General features: G+C 46.4%; 2 protein-coding genes across 3 annotated transcripts in view; both read right to left on the bottom strand.

Moving 5' to 3' along the window:
- Fkbp11 (FKBP prolyl isomerase 11) overlaps positions 1 to 1,601 on the bottom strand; it is a 5,091-nt gene extending 3,490 nt beyond the window's left edge. The window contains exons 1-2 of the mRNA XM_010623587.3: positions 220 to 1,601; positions 1 to 46 (exon numbers count right to left, since the gene is read on the bottom strand). Coding sequence (XP_010621889.1) covers positions 1 to 46; positions 220 to 345 — 172 coding nt within the window. The 5' untranslated portion in view covers positions 346 to 1,601. The remainder of the gene's footprint in view (positions 47 to 219) is intronic.
- Positions 1,602 to 10,023: 8,422 nt separating this feature from the next.
- Positions 10,024 to 26,613, bottom strand: part of Arf3 (ADP ribosylation factor 3) — an 18,907-nt gene continuing 2,317 nt past the window's right edge. The window contains exons 1-5 of one of the 2 annotated variants that reach the window (XM_010623590.1): positions 15,195 to 15,218; positions 14,596 to 14,825; positions 13,783 to 13,893; positions 13,432 to 13,556; positions 10,024 to 12,883 (exon numbers count right to left, since the gene is read on the bottom strand). In XM_010623590.1, the coding sequence (XP_010621892.1) occupies positions 12,722 to 12,883; positions 13,432 to 13,556; positions 13,783 to 13,893; positions 14,596 to 14,743 (546 nt within the window). In that variant the 5' untranslated portion in view covers positions 14,744 to 14,825; positions 15,195 to 15,218 and the 3' untranslated portion in view covers positions 10,024 to 12,721. Of the gene's footprint in view, positions 12,884 to 13,431; positions 13,557 to 13,782; positions 13,894 to 14,595; positions 14,826 to 15,194; positions 15,219 to 26,613 lie in introns of those variants that run through there. The other variant, XM_010623588.3, reaches the window with a different exon arrangement.

Below are 26,613 nucleotides of genomic sequence, written 5' to 3'. Positions count from 1 at the left end.
TGTCTCCGAGGGCAGCGGTTTCCACACACGGTTCGGGGGACTCCACCTGCGATCGGACTACAAGGGTCACGGATGCTCCTCCAAAGGTCCGGTGCTTTCCCTTAGACCCAGCACCCCCCAACTCAATTCCCGCACTCACCCCGCCCCCGGTTCGTTGGACCCCCGTATTCCCGACAAGTCCCTGCCCATGCGGGCCGGGAATCGGGACCCTCTCCTCACCAGGGTCTCCACTTGGAGGGTCCGGACTGGACTTTCGGTTTCAGACCCAGCCTCTGCCCGACACAGCGCACCACTGAGCAGCAGGAGCAGCAGGTGGAGCGGCAGGAGTGAGGGGCGCGGGGTCATGACTGGACGGGACCGGGCACCGACACCAGGACAGCTGCTCCTGCGGTGGCGACTAGGAGAGCGTTCCCTCGGCGCCCAGGCCTGACTGGACGGGACGGGGCGGGTCGCTAGCTTCTAGCTCCTCCTTCCGCAGCCCTTCCTCCACCTCGTCCCCACCTCCTCGTGGGAGGAGGCCGCGGGAGCCCTCCCTACCCGCTGAGATCGGAGGTCGCCGCAGATTCTGACGAGTCTGTCGGTTAGCCGTTCTGTCCCACAGGAGGGCTTGACCACGTAATAGCCATTTACTGTGTGCACATCAGTTTCTAGCCCTCAAAACTACCTTGAGAGGTAGGTGCAGCTGTTCCCATTTTACAGCTAAGGAACTAAGTGTGCAAGCAGCTTGTCCAAGGTCATCAAGCTGGGTGGCCATAGAGACAGGATTCAAATTCAGCTCTGCCCAAGCCCAGAATACTCCTCTAAAATGCGTCCCTCCACACCACCCTGGCAGTGTCAGGCCCCCTGCGGCCGGCAGTTGTCAAAGCCGCCTCCCTCCCACCTGGCTTCCTGCCGTTTGAATTTCTGGAAGTTTAGCTCCAGAAGAAGGCCGACAGCTGTCCTAGCCTCAGCCCTTGGAAAGTGAACTGAAAAGTACAAGAAGCTGTTTTCCTATAAGAAGGTTTGCGGGAGGGGGGCGGGCACTGCTGGCCTTTTCCATTTTCTTTCTGCTTTCATTAACCACCTTTGCAGAAGGACAGCACATCCAACCCCTTCAGGTTTGTGAAGGGCGTCAACTTACTTCAGGTGCTCCTGCCAGTCCTCTTTTGCATGATTTAAGCTCTCAATGGCCATCCCTCAGGTTTAGGCACCCAGATTCTGCTCACTCAACAGCACTCAGCAAATTCAGTCACGAATCTAGGGCTGCTCGTGGCCTGTGGTCCTTAGCATGTCTCTGGCATCAGAGCTCTGACTGCCCTCACAAATCTCCAGACATAACTGCCTACTGGATGTCTCCACTGGGATGTTTGGCCAGCACCAGAAACTCAACAAACCCAACATCCTCCTCCTGCTTCCAACCCAGCTGCTGCAGCCAGGGCTTCCCTCCCAGTCTCCTCTTTCTGATGCGTATCTGTTGTTAGCATCTTTGTTCTTTCATATCTTATATCTAACCCATCTCCTTTGGATTCTTCTTCCACAGCATCTCCTGCTCTGACTATATATTCTCACGGAGACCATACATTTTAAACCCTGCCATTCTTTTTAGGATTAAAAAAAAAAAGTGGGCACAGTGGTGTGTGCCTGTATTCCCAACTGTTCGTGAGGCTGAAGCAGGATGATCACACATTCAAGCTCAGCCTGGGCAATTTAGTGACTTAGCAAGACCTTAACTCAAAATAAAAATTTAAAAGGGCTGTGAAGCCAGGTGTGGTGGGGCATGCGTGTAATCTTAGCACGTGGGAGGATGAGGCAGGAGGATCACTGAGAGTTCAAGAACAGCCTGGGCTACATAGTGAGTTTAAGGCCAGCCTGAGTTACAGAGTGAAACCTAGTCTCAAAAAAAAAAAAAAAAAGGCTATGGCGAGGTGTGGTGGGCACACCTATAATCCCAACACACAGGTGAAGGGAGGAGGTTCACCGTGATTTCAAGGCCAGGCAGGGCTACATAGTGTGTTCAAAACCAGCCTTAACTACATGGCAAGACCTTGTCTCAAAAATCCAATCAATACAAATAAAGGGCTAGGCATGTAGTTTAATAGTAGAACACTCCAGGATTCAATCCCTAGTGCCACCAAAAAAAAAAAAAAAAAAAAAAAAAGGCAATCTAAATTCTGGCCAATCAGATGCAAACAGAGGTGCTCTAAGTATTGCCTTAAATTTCCAAGAAGCCTCCCTGAAGGGAGCTAAGAAAGGTCTCATTATGTGTTCATCTCTTCTGCCCGAATCATCTCCCTTCATTCTGTTACCTGCAATGTGGATTAGATGAATTATGCTCTAGTCTAATAAGACCATGAGGACGGAAGCTATCTGTGTTCCACAAGGGTGAATTGAAAAGATGGAAGCCTGAGCCTCAGAAAACTGGACTCAGACAACTGGAGAGCCCCTGGACTGCCTACCATCGAGTACCTGTGTTTGGTCTGGGGCTAGAACCCAGGGCCAGACATGTGTGCACCAGTGAACCACATCCTCCACCCATCAGGAACTTTCTGTTTGAGACATGATCTTGCTGTGTAGTCTGGGCTGGCCTCGAACTCCCAATTCTGCCTCAGCGCTGACAGTGTTGGAATTACAGGTGCGCAACCCTGCACCCAGCTCCTAGCAGCCACTTGTGTGTTGGACGGGTATGGGGATTGAACTCAGGCCTTCACACTGAGCTTCATTCACAGCCCTTTTTATTCTTTGAGACAGACTCACTAAATCGCTGTACTGTCCAGCCTAGGCTGAAACTTGAAATCTCCCTGCCTTAGTATCCCAAGTAGCAAACAGGGATTACAAGTGTGCACCACTGCATGGTGCACTGGGCATCTCTGAAGTGAGGTAGAAATGAACTATCAGTATTTGGGATGATGAGGCAGGAAGACTGTGAGTCCAAGACTAACCAGGGCTATATACATAGCAAGACTCTGTTTTCAGGAAAAATATAGAAAAATAAACTTCTACACTTTAGACAACTCTGTGCAGTGCCTCAATCCAGTCGTCACATCACCTGTCCACTAAAAGCCTGCCATGGCTCAACATGGCCCAATAAAATTCTGACTCCTCAATATGCCTATTAAAACTTTGTCATCAGCCCTAATCCACTTTTCTGAACTGATCTTTTATCCTATTAAGCTGAAAGACTTTTCAAGCCGGTTGTGGTGGCACACACCTGTAATCCCAGCACACAGAAGGCTGAGGCAGGAGTACTGCTGTGAGTTCGAGACCAGCCTGGGCTATACAGTGAGTTCTAGGTCAGTCTCAACTACAGTGAGACCCTGTCTCAAAAAAACAAAACAAAACAAAGCTGAAAGCCTTTTAGAAAGGAACCTCATGTTTTTCATTTCTGTAACCTCACCGCTTATAATGGACACGTAAATGCAGGTCGTGTGTATGAATTAAACCCAGTCCTCCTGCTCCCTGCCTGCAGTCTGGCATCAGATGAACCTGCATCACACTTCCCTCTCTGTGCCCTTGCTCAAGCTCTGCCCTTCACCTGTCATCTATCTCCTCTGTGAGGTCCTGATTCTTCCAACAGTGGCTTCCCCAAATTCTGAACTCCAGGCGCATGCTCAGGGACATTAGGAGGTGAACCTCCTAATGCCTCACTCCTTGCATCTCCCTCAAAGAGCCAGATCACTGATGGCAAGGACAAGACTGTGATCCTGCCTGGAGCCCCCTAGGAAGATAGACAAAATTTATTTTGTATAAACTACACTATGAAATGAGAAACCATTAAAGAGGAAGATCAGTGAGGCATGCTGGTGCACACCTGTAACCTCAGCACTCTGGGAGGCTGAGGCAGAAGGGCTGCAAGTTCTAGCCTGCTGGGCAACTTAGTAAGACCCTGCCTCAAAAAAAAGTATGTAGGGTGACATATAGCTCAGGATGAAAGGCCTAGGTTCAATCCCTAGTTCTAGAAGAAAAAAGATAAATGTGCTAACTAGAAGATCTCAAGACAAATGTATGTAGCCTTAAGTGAAAAAGCAAGTTAGAATATACATGTGATGTGAGTCCACATGTATTTTACCCTTCCCAAACATGTGTACATTCATACACTTAGTGTCTCAAGAGCTTTTCTTATTCCCCAATAAATTTTCCTTTTTTTTTTTTTTTTTCCAGGGATAGAACTTGGGTCCTTGTGCTTGCAAGGCAGGCAATGGAACCACTGATCTAAATAAATCCCCAGCCCAAATTTTCCTACTCTTAATCTCCGTTCCTTAGAATTCATTCTTCAACTTTGAGGAACACAAACTCAGCATATCTGACATCTAAGCAGGTTGGGAGTTAATTTATTTCTCCTGTATCATTCCTATATAATTTGGAGTTTCCACTGAGACAACTGGAAGGTGTTTGCTTTTGTTTCATAATTTTAACTCCCAAAAATTTTTTTTTTTTTTTTTTTTTTTTTTTTTGTACCAGGGATAGAACTTGGGTCCTTGTGCTTGCAAGGCAGGCAATGGAACCACTGATCTAAATAAATCCCCAGCCCAAATTTTCCTACTCTTAATCTCCGTTCCTTAGAATTCATTCTTCAACTTTGAGGAACACAAACTCAGCATATCTGACATCTAAGCAGGTTGGGAGTTAATTTATTTCTCCTGTATCATTCCTATATAATTTGGAGTTTCCACTGAGACAACTGGAAGGTGTTTGCTTTTGTTTCATAATTTTAGATTGGGACTCGCTTAGGTAATCAAAATTGTCAAACTCTGAATCAGTATTACCTAAGCCATTATACTTGTAAACTTATTAGTTGATTGCAGTCTTTACCCACATTATATACCCACCCCTTATGACTCTGCTCTATAAATTTCCTTTGAGAAGTAGGCTCATTGGCAACCCATGTGGGACCCGTCCAGTCTCAGGAACTATTCTTATTGGCCAATAAATTTTCCTCTTCTTAAAAACAAAAACAAAAACAAACTAGAAGCTGGGTATGGTACCAGGGATGGAATTTGGTACCTTGTGCTTGTGAGGCAGGTGGCGGAACCACTGAGCTAAATCCCCAGCCCTGGTTTTTGTTTTTTAACAAGTAAGAAATGAGGTAAAGGCAGAGGGCCAGATGTTTGGAAAAGAAAGAATCTCCAAGTGTGGTGGTGCATACCTGTAATCTCAGCACTTGGGAGGCTGAGGCAGGAGCATCACTGTGAGTTAAGAGACCAGCGTGGGTGGGCTACATAGTGAGTTCCAGGTCAGTCTCAACTACACAGTGAGACCCTGTCTCCAAAAGAAAAACAAAAAACAAAAAAACAAACAAAACAAAAAAGAATAGAGCAGGTTTGCAGAAGCGAGCGACCGGCTAAAAGAGGTGAGAAGAGGGAATTAAGGGCACTGGCTGCCGAGAACATTGAATGTCAGCCTAAGACTGTGGGAACATTGTGAGAGTTTGAGCAAAGGGTGACCATGCAGACTACACTGACACATCAGCTGACTGCAGAGGTGTCATGGATAGAAGGCTACTCTGTCTTGTCCTGGTTTGAAGCTGTTTGGGAATCTGAACAGGAAGTGGGCATGGGTGGGGTGGGCAAGGACAAAACTATTTCAGACATTATCCACTGCAGAGCACACACAGGAGGGCCCAGGGAAGGAGCTGTTTCCTTGGATTGGGTTAAGAACCTAGAAGAGAAAGGTGAGATGTTTCTGGGAAAGATAGGGGACCTGGCCCAAATCTGGCTGGAGCTACGAGGTATCAGAGAACTTCTGATTTCAGAAGGGTCTCTGAGGGTAACACAAACTCTACCATAGCCCTTTAGCTCCCAAGACTCACAAGGCACACACCATACCCAGCTTGGCCAACACATTCACCCACCCACTCATTCATCAGGCCCGTGTGCCCATTTGCTACAGGATAGTAAGTAGGGCAGTTTTGTTTTGTCCCCTTGGTGGTGCAGGCTGAATGTGTGCTGTGTGGTGAGTGCATACTCACACTGATCTACAGCCCCAGCACCTTTTAGGCTTATGTATTCATTTACCTAGGTATGAAGCAGCTACCCTTCTCCCCTACTTTTCCCCCAAGTCTGCTCTAACCTCTAAGGAGGTATCCTGTTGATGAGGTGGCAAAGGCAAAAGCATACCTCCTCTCTCCCCTATCTACAACTTAAAGCCAAGAAAATGACAATCTTCACTATATTCCCAATTTGGAAGTAATCTCTGTGGCTAAGCCACAAGCTAAGCCTTCTAACCCTTACGAGTCCCTTGTACATACTGACTCTACTAGGATGACTCACAGGAGATCCATATGGAGCTCTCATAGGAACTCTACAGGATGGCTCTCAACATGCTGGGGCAGAGGGGTGGAAGTGGAAGGTGGGCAATGGGGTTGCTAGGAAACCGGCTGGATTTGACTGCCAGTCACCAGCATACCTGGTTTGTGAGGAAGGGTGCCAGACGGAAGGATGCACAACCAGCACGTTTTGCCTTCAGTGTTGTCCTCTCAACCTTACCAGCTCTGAAGTCACAATGGCTCCTAAACGAGGGCGCGGGTACTCTTCTGCAGCTCATGATCCAAATGACACACCTCATGTTTTGACCCCATTTCCTCACTTCCAGACTTGTGACCACTGTCTTTAGTGACTTTACTCATCCTCTACCATATTCAAGGCTTACATTTCCTCTGTCCTAACTCACTTTACCCCTTGAAAGAATGCTGGTGATTCTTACCTATATCAGCAACCAAGATCAGGAAACCTAACTGGAAAGAAAAACCTGCAGGAAAAGAAAGGCTACTACCTACGTTCAGCAGCAGCAGCAGCAGCAGCAGCAGCAGCAGCAGCAGCAGCAGCAGCAGCAGCAGCAAAGGACAGGATGCTTTCTTTCGGCCAGAACTGCCATCTTCCAGTAATTTGCCAAAATGACAAACGCAAAGGGAAAGAGGAGAGGAACCCAGCATTTATTCGCTAGGCTTTTTAGAAAACATGGGGTTGCTCCTTTGACCACATACATGCAAATCTACAAAAGGGTGATGCTGTAGACATCAAGGGAATGGGTACTGTTCAAAAAGGAAAGCTATTTTTAATGTTCATACAGAGATTTCTTCAGCTGAAATACAGAATAGTTTCTTTGGTGTGAAAAACTATAATAGTACACAGGATCCTAATGAGATAATTAATAATATGAAATAGGAAGTAAAGGGCTAAAGGTGTAGGGAAAGTGGGAAGGGTGGGGGAAAGGTAATGAGAGAGAGGAAAAAAATATGAGAAACTGAAAAAATGGAAATAAAGTGTTTGTAAATGGGGAGGGAGGAGGGGGTGAAGGGAGGGCAGGGACAAGGGGAAAAAATGAGAATCAAGACCTGCCATGTAAAGGTACAGGATCCCAATAATGAATGTAACTGTATTGTATACCTAGATTGTACCAATAAACTCAATAAAAAGAAAAAAAAAAGGAAAGCTACAGGAATGTTACCATGGCAAAGCTGGAACAGTGCAGTATTATTCACCACGCTGTTGGCATTGTTGTAAACAAGCAGAGGATTCATGTGTGTATGGAGAATGTTAACACTCAGTGTCAAGATAGCTTCCTGAAACCCGTCAAGGAAAATAATCAGAAAGAGAAGCCAAAGAGAAAGGGACCTGGTTCACCTGCGTGCCAGCCTGCCCTGCCCAAAGCAGCACACTGAGAGCAGGTGGGAAGGAGCCTGATTTTTGGGAACCTCTGCCCTATGAAATCATGGCCTCAGCTGGGATGTCGCTGTGCCACTCAGAACCTAAATAGTGGCTAAGTGTTCTTGGCCCTTCTTAAAGATTAAAAATTGTCCTGTATTGTAAGGATGGTTTTTCTTAACTGAAGAAAGTGTGTGGTGCCTTTACTTCAGAGAAACAAATATTCGGAGGAGATTCTACCTAGGCTACCCGCAGTGGATTCTAGATTGTACCTAGTTAGCTGCGTCAGGTGTTTACTCTTGAGTGGTTTTTTTGCTGAAAGGTGTGAGGTACTGTGCAGGTGTATATCCAAATGGTCAAATATTTATGAAATATTTACACAAAGCACCCTACTGTGAGTTATGTTCTAGTTCTGAATTGCTTTGACCATTCATGAAACACTTGGAAAACAGTACCATAAAGGCATTTGTCTCTGTTTACTGTTAAAGATATCCTCTACAGTTACTCCCCAACTCTCACTACCCAACATGGTACAAACACTATAGATACCCAAAAGATTTCAGAGCAGCCCAAAAATGATCCCCTGACCCCTAGTACACTGCATTGATCCATGTTTGACATAGATCTAAAAAACAGAGAAAGGACTAAATAATCGCCACCTTTCTGCTCTAACCAATCTAAGCACTGAATAGGCAGTGGTGAGTGCAGAGCTTTCAGGCTTTGTGACTCAGATCTGAAGCTCCTACACACACTCCCGTTACCGTCCCACACTCTGGAATGAAGGGGATAGCTTCAGCCTTCATCCTACTCAGGCCAATCCAAGCCCTTCCCCTGGTTTTTCCAGGCTCTTTTCAGATGCTTCCTTGCCCAGATTTTCCTAAAAATCTGGGTCCTTTGTCGAGGGAAGACAGATGAGCTGTCCATGTTCTGGAAGGTGGGGCTGCTGCCACCAGAGGGCTCCCCTCTACCTCCTTCCTGGCATCCTACATTGAGTACTATGGGGCAGAAAGGAGTAAGGCAACTTCTCCAAGTTAATCACGGCTCAAAAGACCCTTTCTGTCCTGCCATTCAGCTAATGCACTCACTGCATTATCACAGTCTTATAAGGCGTTATGGATCTAGAAGTTATTTATTTATTAACATACAAATAAAGCACTTGAGAAAGGTGGTCCCAGCTTTATAGCAACCTGTGACCAAGGACCCTGGAGCAGCAAAGTCTCAGTTGATTTTGAAAGTGAAGGTGGGTACTGCTTGAAGTTACAAGGATGTTAAGACACACGGGCGGAATAATGTGAGGACTACAAAAGGTAGAAACACTGGTCTTCGAGGGTTATAGCTTATGAGTAACAAGAGACTAAACAGGAAAACTGGTGGAGAAGGCAGCAAAGGGTAACTGAGTACTTTACAACTCTGTAAATACTTTACACACTGGTACTTGGACTCTCAAAGTTTTTCTTTTTTTGAATAGTACTGGGGACTGAACCCATGGCCTTCAATGAGATATAGCCTGAGTCCCATCTCCATACCCCTGCTTTTTTTTTTTCTTAATCTTGAGACAGAGCCTTGTTAAATTGTCCAGGTTGGGTTCTAACTTGCAATCCTCCTGCCTCAACTTTCCAGAGTGCTGGGATTACAGGTATGTACCAGCTTCACAACTTACTAAATGCCTAAATCCTGTCTTTTTCCCACCTCAAAGGTTAAGAAAGTAGTAGGAGTGGGGGAGGCCTGCCACATCACCTAGCCTAAGGGTAACACCATCTTTTCTTCACCTAGAACTAAACATCAGCAGCAAGAGAGGAACAGAGCAGTGGTGAGAATGGGATGGGAGAAAGGGAACTTTCTGGACCAGGTCTGTTCCCAGGCTATGTGTGCAGTCTCTGGATGAGGGTTAGCATCCTGATAATGGGAGCCACGTGATGGAGTTAGAGGTGAAGCAGGGCCATCGCTAGTATGAAGGATCAAGTTCACTTACCCCTCATGCTCCTTCACAGACAAAGTCCAACCTGGATGGGTGGGAAGGCTCTGATCTACGAATGAGTCTGAACTAGAAGCATCTGATGTGCGGGCTGGGGAGATCTGAGAGTGGGGGTACTACAGGGCCCTCAGATCTACAATGGGTGATAAATATGGCTACGCTCAGGGTTAAAAGCTCTAGAGCTAGGGGGGCAAATTCACACAGCCTCATACTCTGGTGCCCGACTCTTTTTAACTTCCCTCTGAGGTATGATGGGAAATACGCAATGCGGAGATGGGCCTAAATTCCTCCATAACCTCACTCTCCACCCACCAAATGCCCCTCTGCTGAGGAGCAGAAGTGTAGAGAAGGGGACTAGGAACAGAACTACCTGCGCCACTGCCCCACTGCCCCATAGCTTCTGCACAGCAAAGACAAAGGTCTGCTCCAAAGCTGCATAAAACAAGTTTAATTTCCAACCAGGGTCACAGTCATTGCGTTATCCCACATTCGGAGCAAGGATAGAGAAGGTGAGTTATTAAACATGTACAGTCTACATTCCAGAGGAGGAAAAAAAGAGAAAAACCAGTTTAGAACTGCAGTTACCACTACAAACACCACAAACTTTGGAGGGAGGGGGAGGGGCAGTTCCCAGGAAGAAAAAAGCTGAAACGGGGAAAGCATAAAAGTAAACCCACCTGAGGCGAGCAGGAGAGGTAATGGGCAGAAATGGAATAAAACACTCAATTCCAAAAGAGCTATTAGGTAAACAGGAATGTATAAAGGACCACCCCTTCCCAAGGGTCTGCAGCCAAGGATGCAAACAAGATCGCTTGCTGCCCCCTTCTGGAAAAACCTGGAGCAGCAGGATGGTAACCTCCAGCGCTGCTTAACACCCTCAGCCCAGATTCGGCTCTGGAGGACAAGAAAGATAGAGGTGAGGTCTGGAATGAGGAAACCTATCTAAAACTGGCATCTAACTAGGAAGGGTCAGAGAAGGAGTGAGGCAGGAGAAGAGGCACAGTCCTCACCAACCAAAAGATACAGAATGGGGAATCATAAATAGGGCGGGGGAGGGGCACAGACAAACAAGCAATAGCAGTGAATAAACTTAGAAGGCAAGGAAAGAGTTCAGAGAAAGAAAGGTAACCGGGAGAGGACAGCACAACATTAGAAAGAGCAAAGAAAAAGTACGGAGGGAAGGTTCTGTGGGGTCAGAAGAGTGAACCCATTTTAAAATGAAACAACTTCTCCAGCACTCTCATACATACACATCAAATGCAAGCACGCACGTGCATAAACACACACACACACACACACAGGCCTAGGGAGCAAGAAACCTGCATTCACTGCGTCTTGGGTAAGTAACACATCACCAAGTAACTGGCACTGAGGGAGTCACCCCTGGAACTTCTCACAGTTCAGTCTGAGTGGGACAGGACAGGAAGTCTGGCCCCATGCTGTGGGGCTTGGGACATCCTTTCTGGGAAAGGGTCCCTCAGCCATGCTGTGGGGTCCCTGGCCCCTGATATTAGCAAAAAAGTATGGGCAGCTGTCTTGGAGCTCAGGGCGCAGCCAGCACACACAGGAGCCCACAGAACAGCCACGGCTTCACAGAAACCGCAGAAATCAGGACCCACGCCAGGATTTCAGGAACAAGCGCCCTCTGTAGACAGGGACACAAGTAGCAGCAGCTTTTGAACAACTACATAATAATGGAAGGAGGGCCCTGAAGACCACTGCATCTCACCAGCACCAACAACCACTTAGGATCCACCTTCCTCCACTCCAACCTCCATGTATGGGAAGTATGTGAGGAAGATGGGAAAGCTGTTGGAATGGAGGGAACAGCAAGGATGGTCTGAGGGCTTCAAAACAACAAGAAACCTTCAGCCTTTAGCTCATCCCAGACTAGGAAAAGATAGAAAATTGGACAACAGAAGGGTTGATGTTGAGGCCTGCTATCTTAACCCCAATGTTGAAGCTTCTTCTACCACTCAGCCCTGATAGGCCAGCAGGGCTGCTAATGTGAGAAGACTAACAAAAGTACAAAGAAACTACCCAGCCCCCAAGATCAAAGGGGAGGACACAGGAAGGGAGGAATAAAACTGACCCAGGCCTCACCTTCTCCTAGTAACAAGAGAATGGAGCAGAAAACCCAAGGCCTCCCCCATGGCACCAAAACCCACCTGGGGGTCCCGGGTCTCAAACACACATGGGTCTTGCTATCCCCAACTCCCCCTCAAGCTCCAGAGAACAGATCTAAGGGTGGTGGGGGAGGGTCTGTTAAATGCTCTGGGCTCATAAGTGTGCGTGGGTTCCTCTTCCTTCCCACTAACAAGGCAGAGCAGAATGGCATCTCCTTGGGAACAGTCATCTAGAGAGAAATGCCAGTCCCTGCCCTGAGAAAGGTAGAGAGAAAGGGGTATAAGGAAGATGGTGGCAGAGAATCCATCATCTGTCCTGCGATCCAGCAACACCCACTTGCAGACAGAAAAAGAGAGGGCAGTCCTGCCCGCCCAAAACCCTCTCACCTGCTTCCCTTTACCTCACCAGCAAGGATGGAGCAGGGATGAGCTCCGGTGGGCAGTGTCCTGGCTGCAAGCCCTGAGCTGCACTCCACCCCCTCCCTATTCCCCCTGGCTCCCACATATATATCTCTCTATACATATATATACAGGCGCACACGTGCACACACACAGAGAGGCCCGTGTACTTTCCATGTACAACAGGAGGGTGACAAAAAAAGGAAGACAGGAAATAGGAGAGGGGACTGTGGCAGACTCAGATGCCAAGAGCCCAACAACCAGCGCCAATGAAGCAAACGGAGATATCCCACCCCACCTCCCAAAACCCAGAGGGTGAGAGAAAGAGAGGGGCTACCCCATGATACCATAACAACCTTATTTTTGTTTTAAATCCAGTAAATTGGAATGACTCATCATCAAGACAGCAATTGAGGACTGGTCATGTCGATGGAAAGGGGAGAGAAGGGGAGGCAGGGGAGGCAAGGCTCTTGCTGGGCATGCGGACATGATACCCAAGGCCCTGGCCACACTTGCAATGGAGAGGGGTAGGGCTGGGGCAGGGAGACAATGGGTATGTCAGGGATGGGTGGGGCGGTTGGATAGGGCACTCTGGCTCTCTCTCACTTCTTGTTTTTGAGCTGATTGGCCAGCCAGTCCAGGCCTTCATACAGCCCATCCCCACTGGTGGCACAGGTGGCCTGAATGTACCAGTTGCGATGACGCAGGGAATGCAGGCCCAGCTTGTCTGTGATCTCAGCAGCATTCATAGCATTCGGCAGATCCTGGAGTGTGAGGGAGACAAACACAAAGGAGCCTGAAGAGCTTCCAAAGACTTGTAGAGCACCTATCGCCCAAAGATGTGTTCTAGCACTTTTCCCTCCTCCTCCATTTTAGGAAACCCAGAACAAGATCCAAGGAATCTACTTTGGACTGGATCATTCTAGACCCTCAGATCCAAGACCCTACACAGTCATCCCACTGAGAAGCTGGAAACCAAATACTGCATGGGGCTCACAGGAAAGTGGAGAGGTGATTTACATAGGCTAAGAATCAAATCTGTCTGAGAGCACGAGTGACAAGAGTTCTAGTGAAGTGTGCAACAGGGAAAAGTAAAGAAAGATTTGAGGTGATGCATCTACCACACCAATCCCTGAAGACTAAGCTGTTGCTAAATAAACACAGGTAGGGGACAAAAGAGACATAAAGAAGTCAACTGCTCGTATTTCCCATACTTCCAAAACTGAGAGCCTGACTCCCCACAATGAGCCCAAGGCCCCAATTTCCACAGAAGTTGGCCTCTCCCAAATTCAGGGGTGCGTAGAAGTCTCACCTGTTTATTTGCAAATACAAGAAGCACAGCATCCCTGAGCTCGTCCTCTGCCAGCATCCTCATCAGCTCTTCCCGGGCCTCATTTACTCGTTCCCGATCATTGCTGTCGACCACAAATATCAAGCCTAGGGAGCAGAGCGGGGGCTGCAGAGATGACAGACGGCCTCTTCCCCCACCGTCAAAAGACCATTCTCTCCTTACACAGTTCAAATAGTTTCATTTCTTTCTCCTTTTCCCCACCCCTGCAAACTATAGCAGGGCAAGGGTTGGCCCCTACAATGAAGGAAGACAGCCAAGCTCTGCTCACCCCCATCCAATCCATGCCAGTCCTGGGCAGTTCATCAGCCATACCTTGGGTGTTCTGGAAGTAGTGCCTCCAGAGGGGCCGAATCTTGTCCTGGCCACCTACATCCCACACTGTGAAGCTGATATTCTTATACTCTACTGTTTCCACGTTAAACCCTTTGGGAGAAAAAAAAAACCCAACAGGTCATGACACTAAAGGAAAGCTAAGTCGTCCTCAGGCCCCATAGTCTGAGGACCGAAGTCAAAGAGGATGAGGGGGTCTGGTCATCAAGTTCAGAGCTTCTCTGCTCCTTTCTCAGACACTGGCTCCCCTTCCTAAGGAGAAATGACAGCCTTATTCCTGTACCCTGGCCGCCAGATTCTGCCTCAAATAAGATGTGGGGCTGAGAGGCAGATGAAGAAAGAACAGTGAGCGACAGTCCTGAAGCCCCAAATGCAGAGCAAGCTGCAGATGATGACCCAGAGCCCCCATGCATACGGCAAATGCTCTGCCTCCCACAGGCAGGTCACCGTCAGGACTGGCCCAAAGATCCAAAGCAATTCTAGGCTGCCAGCAGGAACATCAAAGCCCTTCACCTGCTTTCCAAAGAACACAGAGAACAAACCAACTCTAGTGCCTGAGGGCAGGTGTACAGTGCCAGGCTGCGGAAGTTCTCCCATCAGGGAGGGCCAAGGTAGGTGGGCAAACGGCAGGCCCCCCGGGCAACTGCTACTAAGCTAAAGAGTCATCATTCTCTGAGGTCTACAAATTGCATGGACTTGTCTGGGGAGAAGTGGCCAGGCAGGGGATCTAGGAATAAACATCCTGCCATGCCTCAGCTGCCAGCACAGGAGCCCACATACAAGCTGTGCCCTTACCGATGGTGGGGATGGTGGTGACAATCTCCCCTAGTTTCAGCTTGTACAGGATAGTGGTCTTTCCAGCAGCATCCAGACCCACCATCAGGATGCGCATCTCCTTCTTCCCAATCAAGCTCTTGAGAAGGTTTCCAAAGATATTGCCCATGATCACAGCAGCTTCTCTCTAAGGATAGTGGGGCCCAAGTGGAGGCAGTGGCAGCCTGGTGCCTGGTATGGAGGATTTGATCCTAGGCAAAGCAAACACAAACTCATTACCACCATTTGCTTGTCAGGAGTTCATGTAAGTGGAACTTACTGAAGTCATAGCTGGAATTCATTCATGACAAATGAGGGCCTGAAGGAACTACAAATACCAAAGCCCACTCAGGCACATCCTGGACTTTTAGGAGCAGAGACAAAGCAGGGAATGCTCAGGACCCTTGCTGTCTGGAACCTACTATATGACTCTGGGAAAGTGACTTCAACTTTCCAGATGTGCACCTGTAAACTGAGAGGGTTCAGATGGGTGGTTTCTAAAGTCCCTTCAGTTTTGATATTCTACACCACACCCCAACGCACTGCAAGATCACTTCCGCCCCTCCCTCCCGCAACCTTACCCTGAGACTTCTGGAAAGGGTGGAAGAGGAAGGCATGGAATGAGGAGTGGCTCTCTGTGACTCCTGTCGAAGTCCAGGCTTGCCAGGTTCCCAAGATTCATGCTCTCCTTTCTAATAAAGGGGCTGCTTCCTTGCCTATAGGCTACAGTTCCATCTTCCTTCCACACCAGTGTAAATGAGAACAAAAAAAGAGTAAGAAAGTAGAACCCCTGAGAGAAGCTGATTCTCTACATTCTGTAAACTGCCTGTTGCTAAAATTGTACCACACAGTAGTACCTTAAGAGTAGGGAGGACAGGTGAGAGGCTACCCTCTCCTCAGCCAGACAGAGCCCAAGCTTGCTGTGGCCAGTCAGGGAGAGCTGGTCACCTGCAATGGGGTAGTCATCTTGTGCCCTGTTGCTTCCCTAACCCCATTTGTGTGTTCTCCACATGGCAGCCAGAGTGATTTTACATTTGATCTTAGCCAAAAGGCCGGAAAGGAAAGCAATAGCCAGAGTGATTTTTAAAGCCAAAATCAAAGCTGGGCGTGGTGGCGCACGCCTGTAATCCCAGCACTCAGGAGGCTGAGGCAGGAGGATTGCTGTGAGTTCAAGACCAGCCTGGGCTACACTGTGAGTTCCAGGTCAGTCTCAACTACATAGTGAAACCCTGTCTCAAAAAAACCAAAAGAAAAAAATAAATAAAATAAAACCTAAATCAAGTCTGTTCAAAACCCTCTTTCCAAATGTGGTAGTGCAAGCCTGTAATCCCAGCTACTCAAGAGGCTGAGGCAGGAGGATTGTAAATTCTATATCAGTCTGGGCAACTCTGCAAGATGTTGTTTTGAAAATAAAATTTTTACAAAGGAGATTTAGAGCCAGGGATTTAGCTCAGTGATTCCGCTGCCTGCCTCACAAGTACAAGAGCCTGAGTTTGATCCACGGTACCAAAAACAAAACAAAACAAAATGGAGATTTAGCTCAGTGGCACTGCCCCACCTTGCAAGTGCAAGGTCCTGAGGTCAATCCTCAGTACTGAGGGGGTGGGTGCTGAGGATGTAGCTCAGTGGTAGAGTGCTTGTCTAGCACATACAATCTCCAACACTGCAAAATGCAAAGAAACCTCTCTTGGCTTTGAAACTCCTTTTCAGTAAAACCCAAAGTCCACGCCACAATTTACAGGTCCGGTAAGATCTATGGTCCCTTACATCTTTCCTCAGATCTCTTGCCACTCTTCCCTTTGCTTGCTCCACTGAAACTTACCCACACTTTCCTGTCTGGAAGCTTTTGTACTTGCTATTCCCTCTCCATGGAACGCTCCTCTACCCAGTGACTTCCATGGACTCTGCTCTTACTTCCTTCAGGTGTTTGTTCCAATGCTACTTACCAAATAGGCCTTCCCTAAAAGCCCCTATAACACAAATACCACTTTTTAATCCATTTATCCCACTTTCATTTTCTTCACACCATCTACAACAAGCCAGGTGTCATGGCGGGCAGTTATAATTCCAGCACTCTGAAAGGCTGAGGCAGAACTGCCATGTCTGAGCCCCATCTGAACAACTCAGGGATCTCCTGTCTCAAAATAAAAGTAAACAGGGACTGGAGATGTATTTAAGTGTAAAGGGCTCAAGTTTGATGCCCAGTACAACCCCCGACAAAATAACACCACTTATCACCATCTGACAGCCAGGCGTGGTGGCGCATGCCTGTGATCCCAGCACTCAGGAGCCTAGGCAGGAGGATCATTTTGAGTTCAAGGCCAGCCTGGGCTACATACTAAATTTAAGGCCTGTCTGAACTATATAGTGAGACCCTGTCTCAAAAAAGCAAACAAGGGCTGGGGATTTAGCTCAGTGGTGCTGCTGCCTGCCTCGCAAGCACAAGGTCCTGAGTTTGCTCTCCAGTACCAAAAACAAACAAAAACTCACAATCTGACACATTACATAATGACTTCTTGTTGTATTTTTTCCTTCCTCTTACATCAGCTCCCTATATGTTCTGTTCACTGTTGTGTCCCTAGTACAGTGGGTTCCTTGGTTCATGAACTTGTCTTACATTTTGGGGGAAAATAACTGGGCTTGTGTTTGTGTGGGGAAGATGGCCATGGTTGTGTCTGTCACTCAATGCGGAATTTGTGAACAGAAGCAAAACTTTTTGAAAGCCAGGTGTGGTGGCGCACATCTATAATCCCAGCACTCAGGAGGCTGAGGCAGGAGGATTGCTGTGAGTTCAAGACCAGTCTGGGCTACATAGTGAGTTCCAGGTCAATCTCCACTACATAGTGAGACCCTGTCTCAAAAAACCAAAAAAACAAAACAAAACAAAACAAAAAAAAACCTTTTCAAATGCTTTTGAAAACCGAACTGTTTGAGAACTGAAGCGTTCATGTCCTGAGGTATTACTGTACCTAGAATAGTGCCTAGCACATAGTACATAGCTGAACTTCCAGTGAGAAGTTACCTAGAAGAGATCACTCTGCCCTCACTTGCAACTCACTCAAATTGGGTGTTTACACATGGTACATTCAGGTACTTAACAAATGCCCACTGAAAGGATGAAGGAGGAGACAGTAAGAACCATGGTGAAGGTACAAAATACTTATCTGCCAGCCACTGCTCCCAAGAGACTGAACACATTAATTTATCCCCTCTTCTTCCCTCCCTTCTCTATGGCACAGGCAGCCACAGAAATGCATCCTTAAAACCACCAAGAAATGGAGGCCCAGCCACTCATGCCAGCCAGTTCTCTGCCTGGAGGAGGCATGCGTCAGCTTATTCAGCATTCGCCATATGCCAGCTGCTGGAAGCTCCATAGTCTGGGAAGCAGAGACACACACCCCAAACCCAGAAGGCAAAGGAACAGGTCAGGACAGAGTGCACCCAAACTCAAGAATGTGAAAGGTGAATGGGGAAAAATCCTACTTATAAGCCAAAGCATGGGGGTTTGGTGGGAGTTTAGTTTTTCAAAAACTTCTTCAGGATTGTTTTTGTTTTGTTTTGTTATTTCTACTCAGTTTGCAGCAAATTCCAGACTAGTGCAAAGCAGCTAGATCAACATTCCCTGGAGAAAATACTAGTTTGTCCAAAACACAGAAAACAATGAGCGGTTTTGGAGTGTTTCATCTTCAAAGGCCTCCACAGATATCACTAATGAGTCAGGAGTGGCACTCCTGGTAGGTTCCTTGATGAGCCCTGCCCCTGACCCACAGGGCTTTCACACCCCAGGGAGAAGGCGTGGCTCCCTATACCTTTGGGGATCGAACCTCTGCCAAGCTGCCCACTAGCCCCATTCCCAGCCTTTCCAGCCTCAACCCAGTCAGGTAGATTTCTCAGGCCTGGGGGGGTGGGGGCACGACTGGACATCTGTCCAGCTAAAAGGTCAAACTGTACCAACACTGGTAACTAACAGACTTCTGGTTCCACCACCATCCCCTTCACAGAAATGCCCACTTTCTCCAGGCCCTAGTAGCTTTTGCTCTGCCTCCTGCTCAGATGACCTTTCCTTCAGCCCCAGATGATTCTCTGCTTTAAAGGTCTGATATCAGGGACAACCCTGATCCTGAACTGGATTTATACTACACATCCATCTTGCTGTCCTTTGTTACTGGAACTGCTACAATTAAATGAATAACAATGAGCCACGCATACATCTATTATCCCAGCACTCTGGGAGGATAAAGCAGATGGATCCCAACTTAAGAGCCCAGCCCATAGGTAACTTGGTGACTTAGAAAGACCCTGTCTCCAAGAAAAAGGCTGCGTGTGGTGGCACATGTCTATAATCTCAGCACTCAGGAGGACCACTGAAAGTTCAGGGTGCATTCAAGACCAGCCTGAACTGCATAGTGAGACCTTGTCTCAAAAAAATTTTTTTTCGGGGGTGGTACCAGGCATTTAACTTGGGACCTTGCGCTTACAAGGCAAGCAGTGGCACCAATGAGCTAATCCCCGGCCCCCAAAAAAATTTTTTTAAGGGCTGGGGATATATATAGCTCAGTAAAAAGGGGACAGTGGGGGGGTGACTAATGGAAATATAGCAATAGGTGAAAGAAGTATGAATAACCAACACCCCTTGTCCAGAACATGTTAACACTTTCCTTTCATTTGCTTCTCTAATCCATCCTGCTAAATTCTTACTTTAAAAGATGACCCTAAACTGGGCATGGTGGTACATGCCTGCAATCCTAGCACTTGAGAAACTGAGGCAGAAAGATTACCACGAGATCAAGTTCAAGCCCAGCCTGGGATAAATAGTGAGTTCAAGGCCAGCCTCAACTAAATAGCAAGGGTCTGTCTCAAAACAAAATAAAACAAAGCAAAAAAGAAACAAAAATCGACCCTAGTGCTACACCTATTTCTATTTTCTGGCCATTTTCCACACATATTTGACCCCAGGACTATTTCAGGAATACCAAAAAGGGCCTAGATTAGAATTGGTGGATTTTTCTCATGCAATTTCATAATACAATGAAGCTGATAAATATGTGATTAAACATCCAGTAGCAACTTTGTTTCCCCCTGGGCCTAGGGCCTTGAAATTACTGGACATGATGACTCTTCATTATAATCCAGGGCTTGATTTATACGAGCATTCCAAAAGAGACACTGCTTTTTCTCCTTGGCTTTCCGTCCTTGTCTATTACCAGAGAGCATGCTGTCCTTAGCACAAGGGTGGCAGCTTTTAGCTTTGAGCTCTGAACACAAATCTTTGGCTTTAACAGCCAGCTCTCACTTTCATCACAATGCATTCCTAGACAAAGCTATAGGAAGCAGAATGGTAAAAACAAAACAAAAATAAATAAACCCTGTATTCCCTATGTTCTGTATGGCCTACAGTTACTCTTCCACCACAGATGGAACTCCTGTGTTGATAGGGAAGCAAGCCAGGACTCTAAGGGGTGCTGGAAACCAGGAATAGCAGTTAAAACTGAAGGTGAACGGCTCAAGATAAAAAATGGAATACAGTGATATCTCTCTACTAACAAAGATGGCTGATATTCTATTTCACAGTCAGAAACTGTTACAGAAATAACAACAGGAGCTCCAAAACCATGCTCCAGTACAATCTGTACGCAGCACGCTAAGAGTTCAGTCAAGCAGACTGGTTGATTTAAAGCTCTTCTGAGGATGCCTTCACCTGAAGACCACTCCCTGCCCCCACTGCCATCTCCACACCCGCATCAGAGCAGGCTGTTACTGGAGCCAGCTGCTCAACCATCTTGGCTTGTGTAGCAGGAATAAGCCTGACTCAATCTCCAGGCCATCCTGAGAGTCACAGCCCTGTCAGTCACACACTCTCCCACCAGATTTGCGAGCTACCAGGTATATGTTCTGAGACACCTGTGAAGGGACCTCTGATCTGACATCACCTCTCCTCTTTGGGGTCCAGGGGAAAGAAGACCAAAGTCTCCCAAGGCAGGGTGTAGCAAAAGCAGCTGTGTTCCCAGATCATTTTCAAATTGAGATATCACTAATATAAATGCTATTTGCAGCATGGCTAACCAAACAGACATCTGTAAATTTCAAATTTTTGTCTCAAGAGCATGGGAATCATAACATAAGAGCTCCCAGATTAGTATCTCAGCACCTTCCATTGGACTCAAAGATCTCCAAAAGCCAAGAAATCACTTCTGATTTATCCATCCATTTATCATTTATTGAACATACTGAACTAGGGAAACAGAGGAAAGGTTCTGCCTTCACAAAACTCAGCCTAGTGGGAAACATTAATAAGCAAAGGATTACAAAACAATATGGATGCCAAGAATGGTGGCACATTTCTGATATCCACTGAGGCAGGAAGATCACAAGATGAAGTCCTGGGCAACTAAATGACTCAGCAAGACATTGTCTCAAAATACACAATTAAAAAGAATTAGAAAGGGCTGGAAATGTTGGTTAGTGCAAAGGCCTTGGGTTCGGTCCACAGTATCACACCAATACAACAAAAAAAGTGAGGATGAGAGTGGGGTTAGCGCATACTGTGGTATTATGGGAACAGAAAGCCACAGCAGGTAATCAAGACTAAAGTAGTGGGCAATTCCCAGACAATATCTGCACATCACAAGTTGATGCTTGAAGAAGTGGACATAATCTGACAATAAGCAAGAGGGAACAAATGACAGAAAACAGTGTGGGCAAAAGCACACAGAATTGAATTACAGGTAGTATTTTTATTAGCCAGAGCCAGGTGCAACTGGGATGAAGCACGGTGAATGGATGTAAGTGGTAAGGAAGGGGGCTGGAGAGGTGAGGAGATGATCGTGAAGGGCTGTAAAGGCTGTGCTGAAGTGATGTGATCAGATATCTACGCTTCAGAATGACCATCCTGGTAGTTCATGAGTAAATGAGAAGAGGGAGGACTGGGGATTTAGCTCAGTGGCGCCGGGCCTGCCTGGCAAGTGCAAGGTCCTGAGTTTGATCCCCAGTACAAAAAAAAAGGGGGTGGGGACTGGAGGCCGAGCTTCATAATACAGATGAGAAATCACAAGTTCTTTACTTGAGGTAGTAATAAAAGAGAGGTACAGATTTGAAACCTCAAAATGGCAAAATCCATAGGATTTAACTGCACATTAAATCTAGGAAAGAAGAATCAAAGATGATCCCCAGGTTTATGGCTTAAGTGACTACATGGTTTTTTGTTTTTTGTTTTTGAGACAGGATCTCACTGCATAGTTCAAACACTTGGCAATCATCTTGCCTCAGCTTTCCAAGTACAGGGATTATAGGCAGGTACCACCACACCAGACCCTCCTGTCTTAACAGAAGCCCTATTTTGTTGAGGTGCTGTGGGGGTGGAAGGTGGAGATGTACTTCAGCAAAGATGTCCCTTCCTCAGCCCTTGAGAATGAAACATGACCAGCCTAAGAAATGCACATGGGTCACAAATGTTCATGTACTTATCCTAACAGTAAAATGGGGGGCAAAATCTGCTTAGAGCATCTAGCCAAGTCTTCATCACATGGCCATGCTCTCCTGTTCATCCTTCAATTCCTGACACAGAAAGATGAGACACGAGAGCAACACTAAGACCATGAAGGATACTTAGGTGTGTTGTACATCTGAACTCTAATTAGAACAGAAAAAAACAGGTTCCTAGACCCACATGGTGATGCACACCTATAATCCTAGCACACAGGAGGCTGAGGCAAAAGGATCACTATGAGTTCAAGGCCAGCCTTGACCAGAGTCTGTCTTAAAACACCAGAAGAAAGAAAAGAAAAAAAAAAGAGGGCTAGGAATTTAGCTTAGCGGTTTGGTGGCCTGCCTTGCAAGCACAAGGACCAGAGTTCAATCCCCGGTACCAAAAAAAAGAAAAAAAAAAGAGGGCTAGGAATTTAGCTTAGCGGTTTGGTGGCCTGCCTTGCAAGCACAAGGACCAGAGTTCAATCCCCGGTACCAAAAAAAAGAAAAAAAAAAGAGGGCTAGGAATTTAGCTTAGCGGTTTGGTGGCCTGCCTTGCAAGCACAAGGACCAGAGTTCAATCCCCGGTACCAAAAAAAAGAAAAAAAAAAGAGGGCTAGGAATTTAGCTTAGCGGTTTGGTGGCCTGCCTTGCAAGCACAAGGACCAGAGTTCAATCCCCGGTACCAAAAAAAAAAAAAAAAAAGAAAAAGAAAAATTTTTGCTTAGGGCTGGGTATTCAGCTCAATGATTCTGCCACCTGCCTTGTAAGCACAAGGTCCCAAGTTCGATCTTCGGTATAAAAAAAAAAAATTTTTTTTTTTAGTTCAATAGGCCACTAAATTGCCCAGGCTGGACTCCTTCTGCCACAGCTTCCCAGAATGCAAGGATTACAGGCATGTGCACAGCACCTGGTTTAATATAAAACTCCTATGCGTAAGACAACAAAGGTTAGCCCAAGCTCTTATCACCAACAGGAAAGCAAAAGGGGGCCACAAGACCTGCCATACTCAGTCACCTCACCATACTTCAGGAAAAGAGTGATAATGGCAGAACCCGGAAATGCTGAGCCATTTCCTTCTTGGTCCACATGGTTCATCAGATCCTCCACAGTTCCACAACAAAGCCCTTACACATTCACAGAATCTTCACCTTGGTCAGTCCTTTTTCTGGACCTTAACACAGTTATTTTGTGAAAAAGATATTCAGAGGCAGACATTTTAAGAAGATATGACTAAATGAAGAGGGGCCCAGGAAATGGAGGATCGTGAAATACTACTGACTGAGGCTTAAAATTAAGGGGACTAGGAATGTAAATCTCTGACCTAGGTCAACCAGGATGCTCAACCATTCCTGCAGACCCACACTGACTTTTGTAAGAAGCACTATGCTTGAGTCCCCACATCCTCACCCTATATCCAGGGTGATGACGGTTTGGAGCCCTGTCTTGCTCCAGCTACACCTCCTACTCAGGCAGCAGGAGCTGCCTCTGGAAGCTGATGCCAAAAAAAAAGATTTCACTGCTCAGAAGCCTGTGACCAGTGTGGAAAGTCATGGTAACAATCATCCCGCAACACAGGCACTCAGGCACCACGTTGTTCTTTTATAAACCTCTTCTCCTTTAAAGCAGCACTTAGTGTTCATATAATTGTGCTCGCCTCAGAAGCACACATACTAAAAAAAAAAGTATTATTGTTACTGTATCATTATGGGTTATTAATAGCAGCTAACATTTATTTGGTGCTTACTGTGTGTTTTTTAAGACACTGATTTACCTTTTTTTTTTTGAGATAGGGTCTCTCTCTGTAGTTCAGGCCGAACTCACTATGTAGTTCAGGATTCTCCTGCCTCAGCCTCCCAAGTGCTAGGATTACATTTATTGTGCTAGGATTACATTTACTATCTCATTTAATTCTCATGAAAACCCTACTAGGTAGGTACTATCATTACCTCTTTACAAATAAGGAAAAGGACAAGAGAAAAAATAATTTTAGCAAAACTTTGCAATTAGTAAATAGTATAGGCAGGATATAAACCCAATTTTGTTTGACTCCAAGGCCCACTCTCAATTACTATATCCTTTTACCTCTAAATTTCTCTACAACCAAAATGGTGAGGAAAGCCAAATACAGTGGCATGTTTTGACTCTCAGATTTTTATCAGGGTTTTACTATGTAGTCCAGATTGTTCTCAAACCTGCAATGATCCTCCTGTCTCAGCCTTCAGTGCTGGGATTACAGGCATGTGCCACCCACCACACCTACCCTGATTCTCAGGCTTCGCGACATCCATGTTCTAGAGTTAAATGAGGAAGCAGATCCAACAATTTGCTTCAGGAACATCCTGTAAGTGTGTGTGGGAGCACAGACTGGGGACTGAATCCCTAGTCATTTTACTTTGACAGGACCTTGCTAAATTGCCCAGCTGGCCTTAAACTTGTGATCCTACTGCCTTGGCCTCCTTAGTAGCTGAGTAACAGGTATGTATTCCCAGTGTTACATGAATAGCTTTAACAACCTGGTTTTAAAGTTCTTCCTCAAGGTAATACTATACTATACCCCCAGCCCTTTAGTCATTTTACTTTGACAGGACCTTGCTAAATTGCCCAGCTGGCCTTAAACTTGTGATCCTACTGCCTTGGCCTCCTTAGTAGCTGAGTAACAGGTATGTATTCCCAGTGTTACATGAATAGCTTTAACAACCTGGTTTTAAAGTTCTTCCTCCTAACCAATAAATCCTGCCCTCTGTCCTCAAAATCCATTTCCTCTTATTATATCTTAGTGGAAAGAGAAAAGGACAGATAACACAGACAACATGACCCTTTGTGCATTTTAGACTTCACTTGCCAGGCATGGTGGCACATGCCTGTGATCCCAGCACTCAGAGGAGACTGAGGCAAGGGAATTTCTACAAGTTCAAGGCCAACCTGAACTACACAGTGCAACCACTTCAAAATAATAATAATAATAATAATAATATCAACAAGGCTTCAGTTCTACTCTTTCCAGCCTGCTGTCTGATTTTTTTTGGCGGCGGAGGGGGTGACCCTGGGGATTCAACCCAGGGTCTTATTTTTAATTTTTGTTGTTTTTTGAGACAGGGTCTCAATATATAGTTCAGCTTGGTCTCAAATTTGTAGTAGGCCTCCTGCCTCAGTCTCCCAAGTGCTGGGATTCCAGGCTTATGCCACAAGGCCTGGCTTGAACTTATCTTGAGACAGGGTCTTGCTAAATCACCCAGGCTGGGTTTGTACTTGCAACCCCTCCCCCCAGTGCTGGGATTACAGGTATGCACCCCCATGTCCAGCCTCTGCTCTTCTTCATACTTGCAGTAAGTGTAATAGCAACTACCATTCACTGGCACATATCTTCCAGGAACTACAAACATGCACTGGCCCCTCTTCTATAAGCTCCAGGGTCCCAACTCAGACAGCAACTTACACAACTTTGGTCTGATAGGAAGACCCCTTCTTCTACAACAGGGAAGCAAGAAATCTGGAATTTCAGATAAGTAACAAATTTGTATTCTATTACTACTTTCTTTGGGGAGGGGGCTAGTTTCCATTATCTATACTTGTTTTCTGCTTCTTACAAAGGTGAAAAGCTGGGCCAGGGATCTAGCTCAGTGGTACCCCTACTGGCCTCATAAGCACAAGGTGCTGAGTTCGATCCCTGGTACCAAAAAAAAAAAAAAAAAAAAGTAAAAACCTGGGTGTCGTGGTATACACCTATAATCCCAGCACTGAGGAAGCTGAGGCAGGAGAATCAAACCCTGGGCTGGGGATTTGGCTCAGTGGTTCCACCACCTGCCTTGCAAGCACAAGGGCCTGAGTTCAATCCCCGGTACCCAAAAAAAAAAATAAATAAATAAATAAAAATTCAAACCCTGAGCCTGGTGTGATGGTGCATGCCTATAATTCCAGCACTTGGGAGGCTGAGGTAGGAGGACTGCCTCAAGTTCAAGGTCAGTCTGAACTACACAGAAAAGTCCTGTCTTAAAAAAAAAAAAAAAAAAATCAAGCCTACCCTGGGCAATTGACTTAGCCAAGACTGTCTCAAAATAAGATATAAAAAGCCAGGCATGGTGGCATACACCTGTAATCCCTGCACTCGGGAAGCTGAGGCAGGAGGATCACTGTGAGTTCGAGACCAGCCTGAGCTACATAGTGAGTTCCAGGTCAGTCTCAACTACACAGTGAGATCGTGTCTCAAAAAACCAAAAAAAAAACCACAAAACAAAAGTTATAAAAAAGGACTGGGGATGTAGCTCAGTACAAAATCTGGATTCAATCCCTAGTGGGGATGGAGGAGCACATACCTACACTCCAGGCACCCTTGAAGGTTGAGGCAGGAAGACTGCAACACTGCTAGCCTAGGCAACTTAGTGACATAACAAGACCTTGTCTCAAAAATTTTTTTAATTAAAAAGAGCTAGGGATATAGCTCAGTGCAAGGGCCCAGGTTCAATTCCCAGTACCACACACCCACCCACCCACACACACACACACACACACACACACACACACACACACACACAG

This window comes from Fukomys damarensis, unplaced genomic scaffold, assembly GCF_012274545.1.
Source record: "Fukomys damarensis isolate Sample0158 unplaced genomic scaffold, DMR_v1.0_HiC HiC_scaffold_15, whole genome shotgun sequence".
Taxonomy (NCBI): domain Eukaryota; kingdom Metazoa; phylum Chordata; class Mammalia; order Rodentia; family Bathyergidae; genus Fukomys; species Fukomys damarensis.
This window is presented reverse-complemented; position numbering and strand designations above follow the sequence as displayed.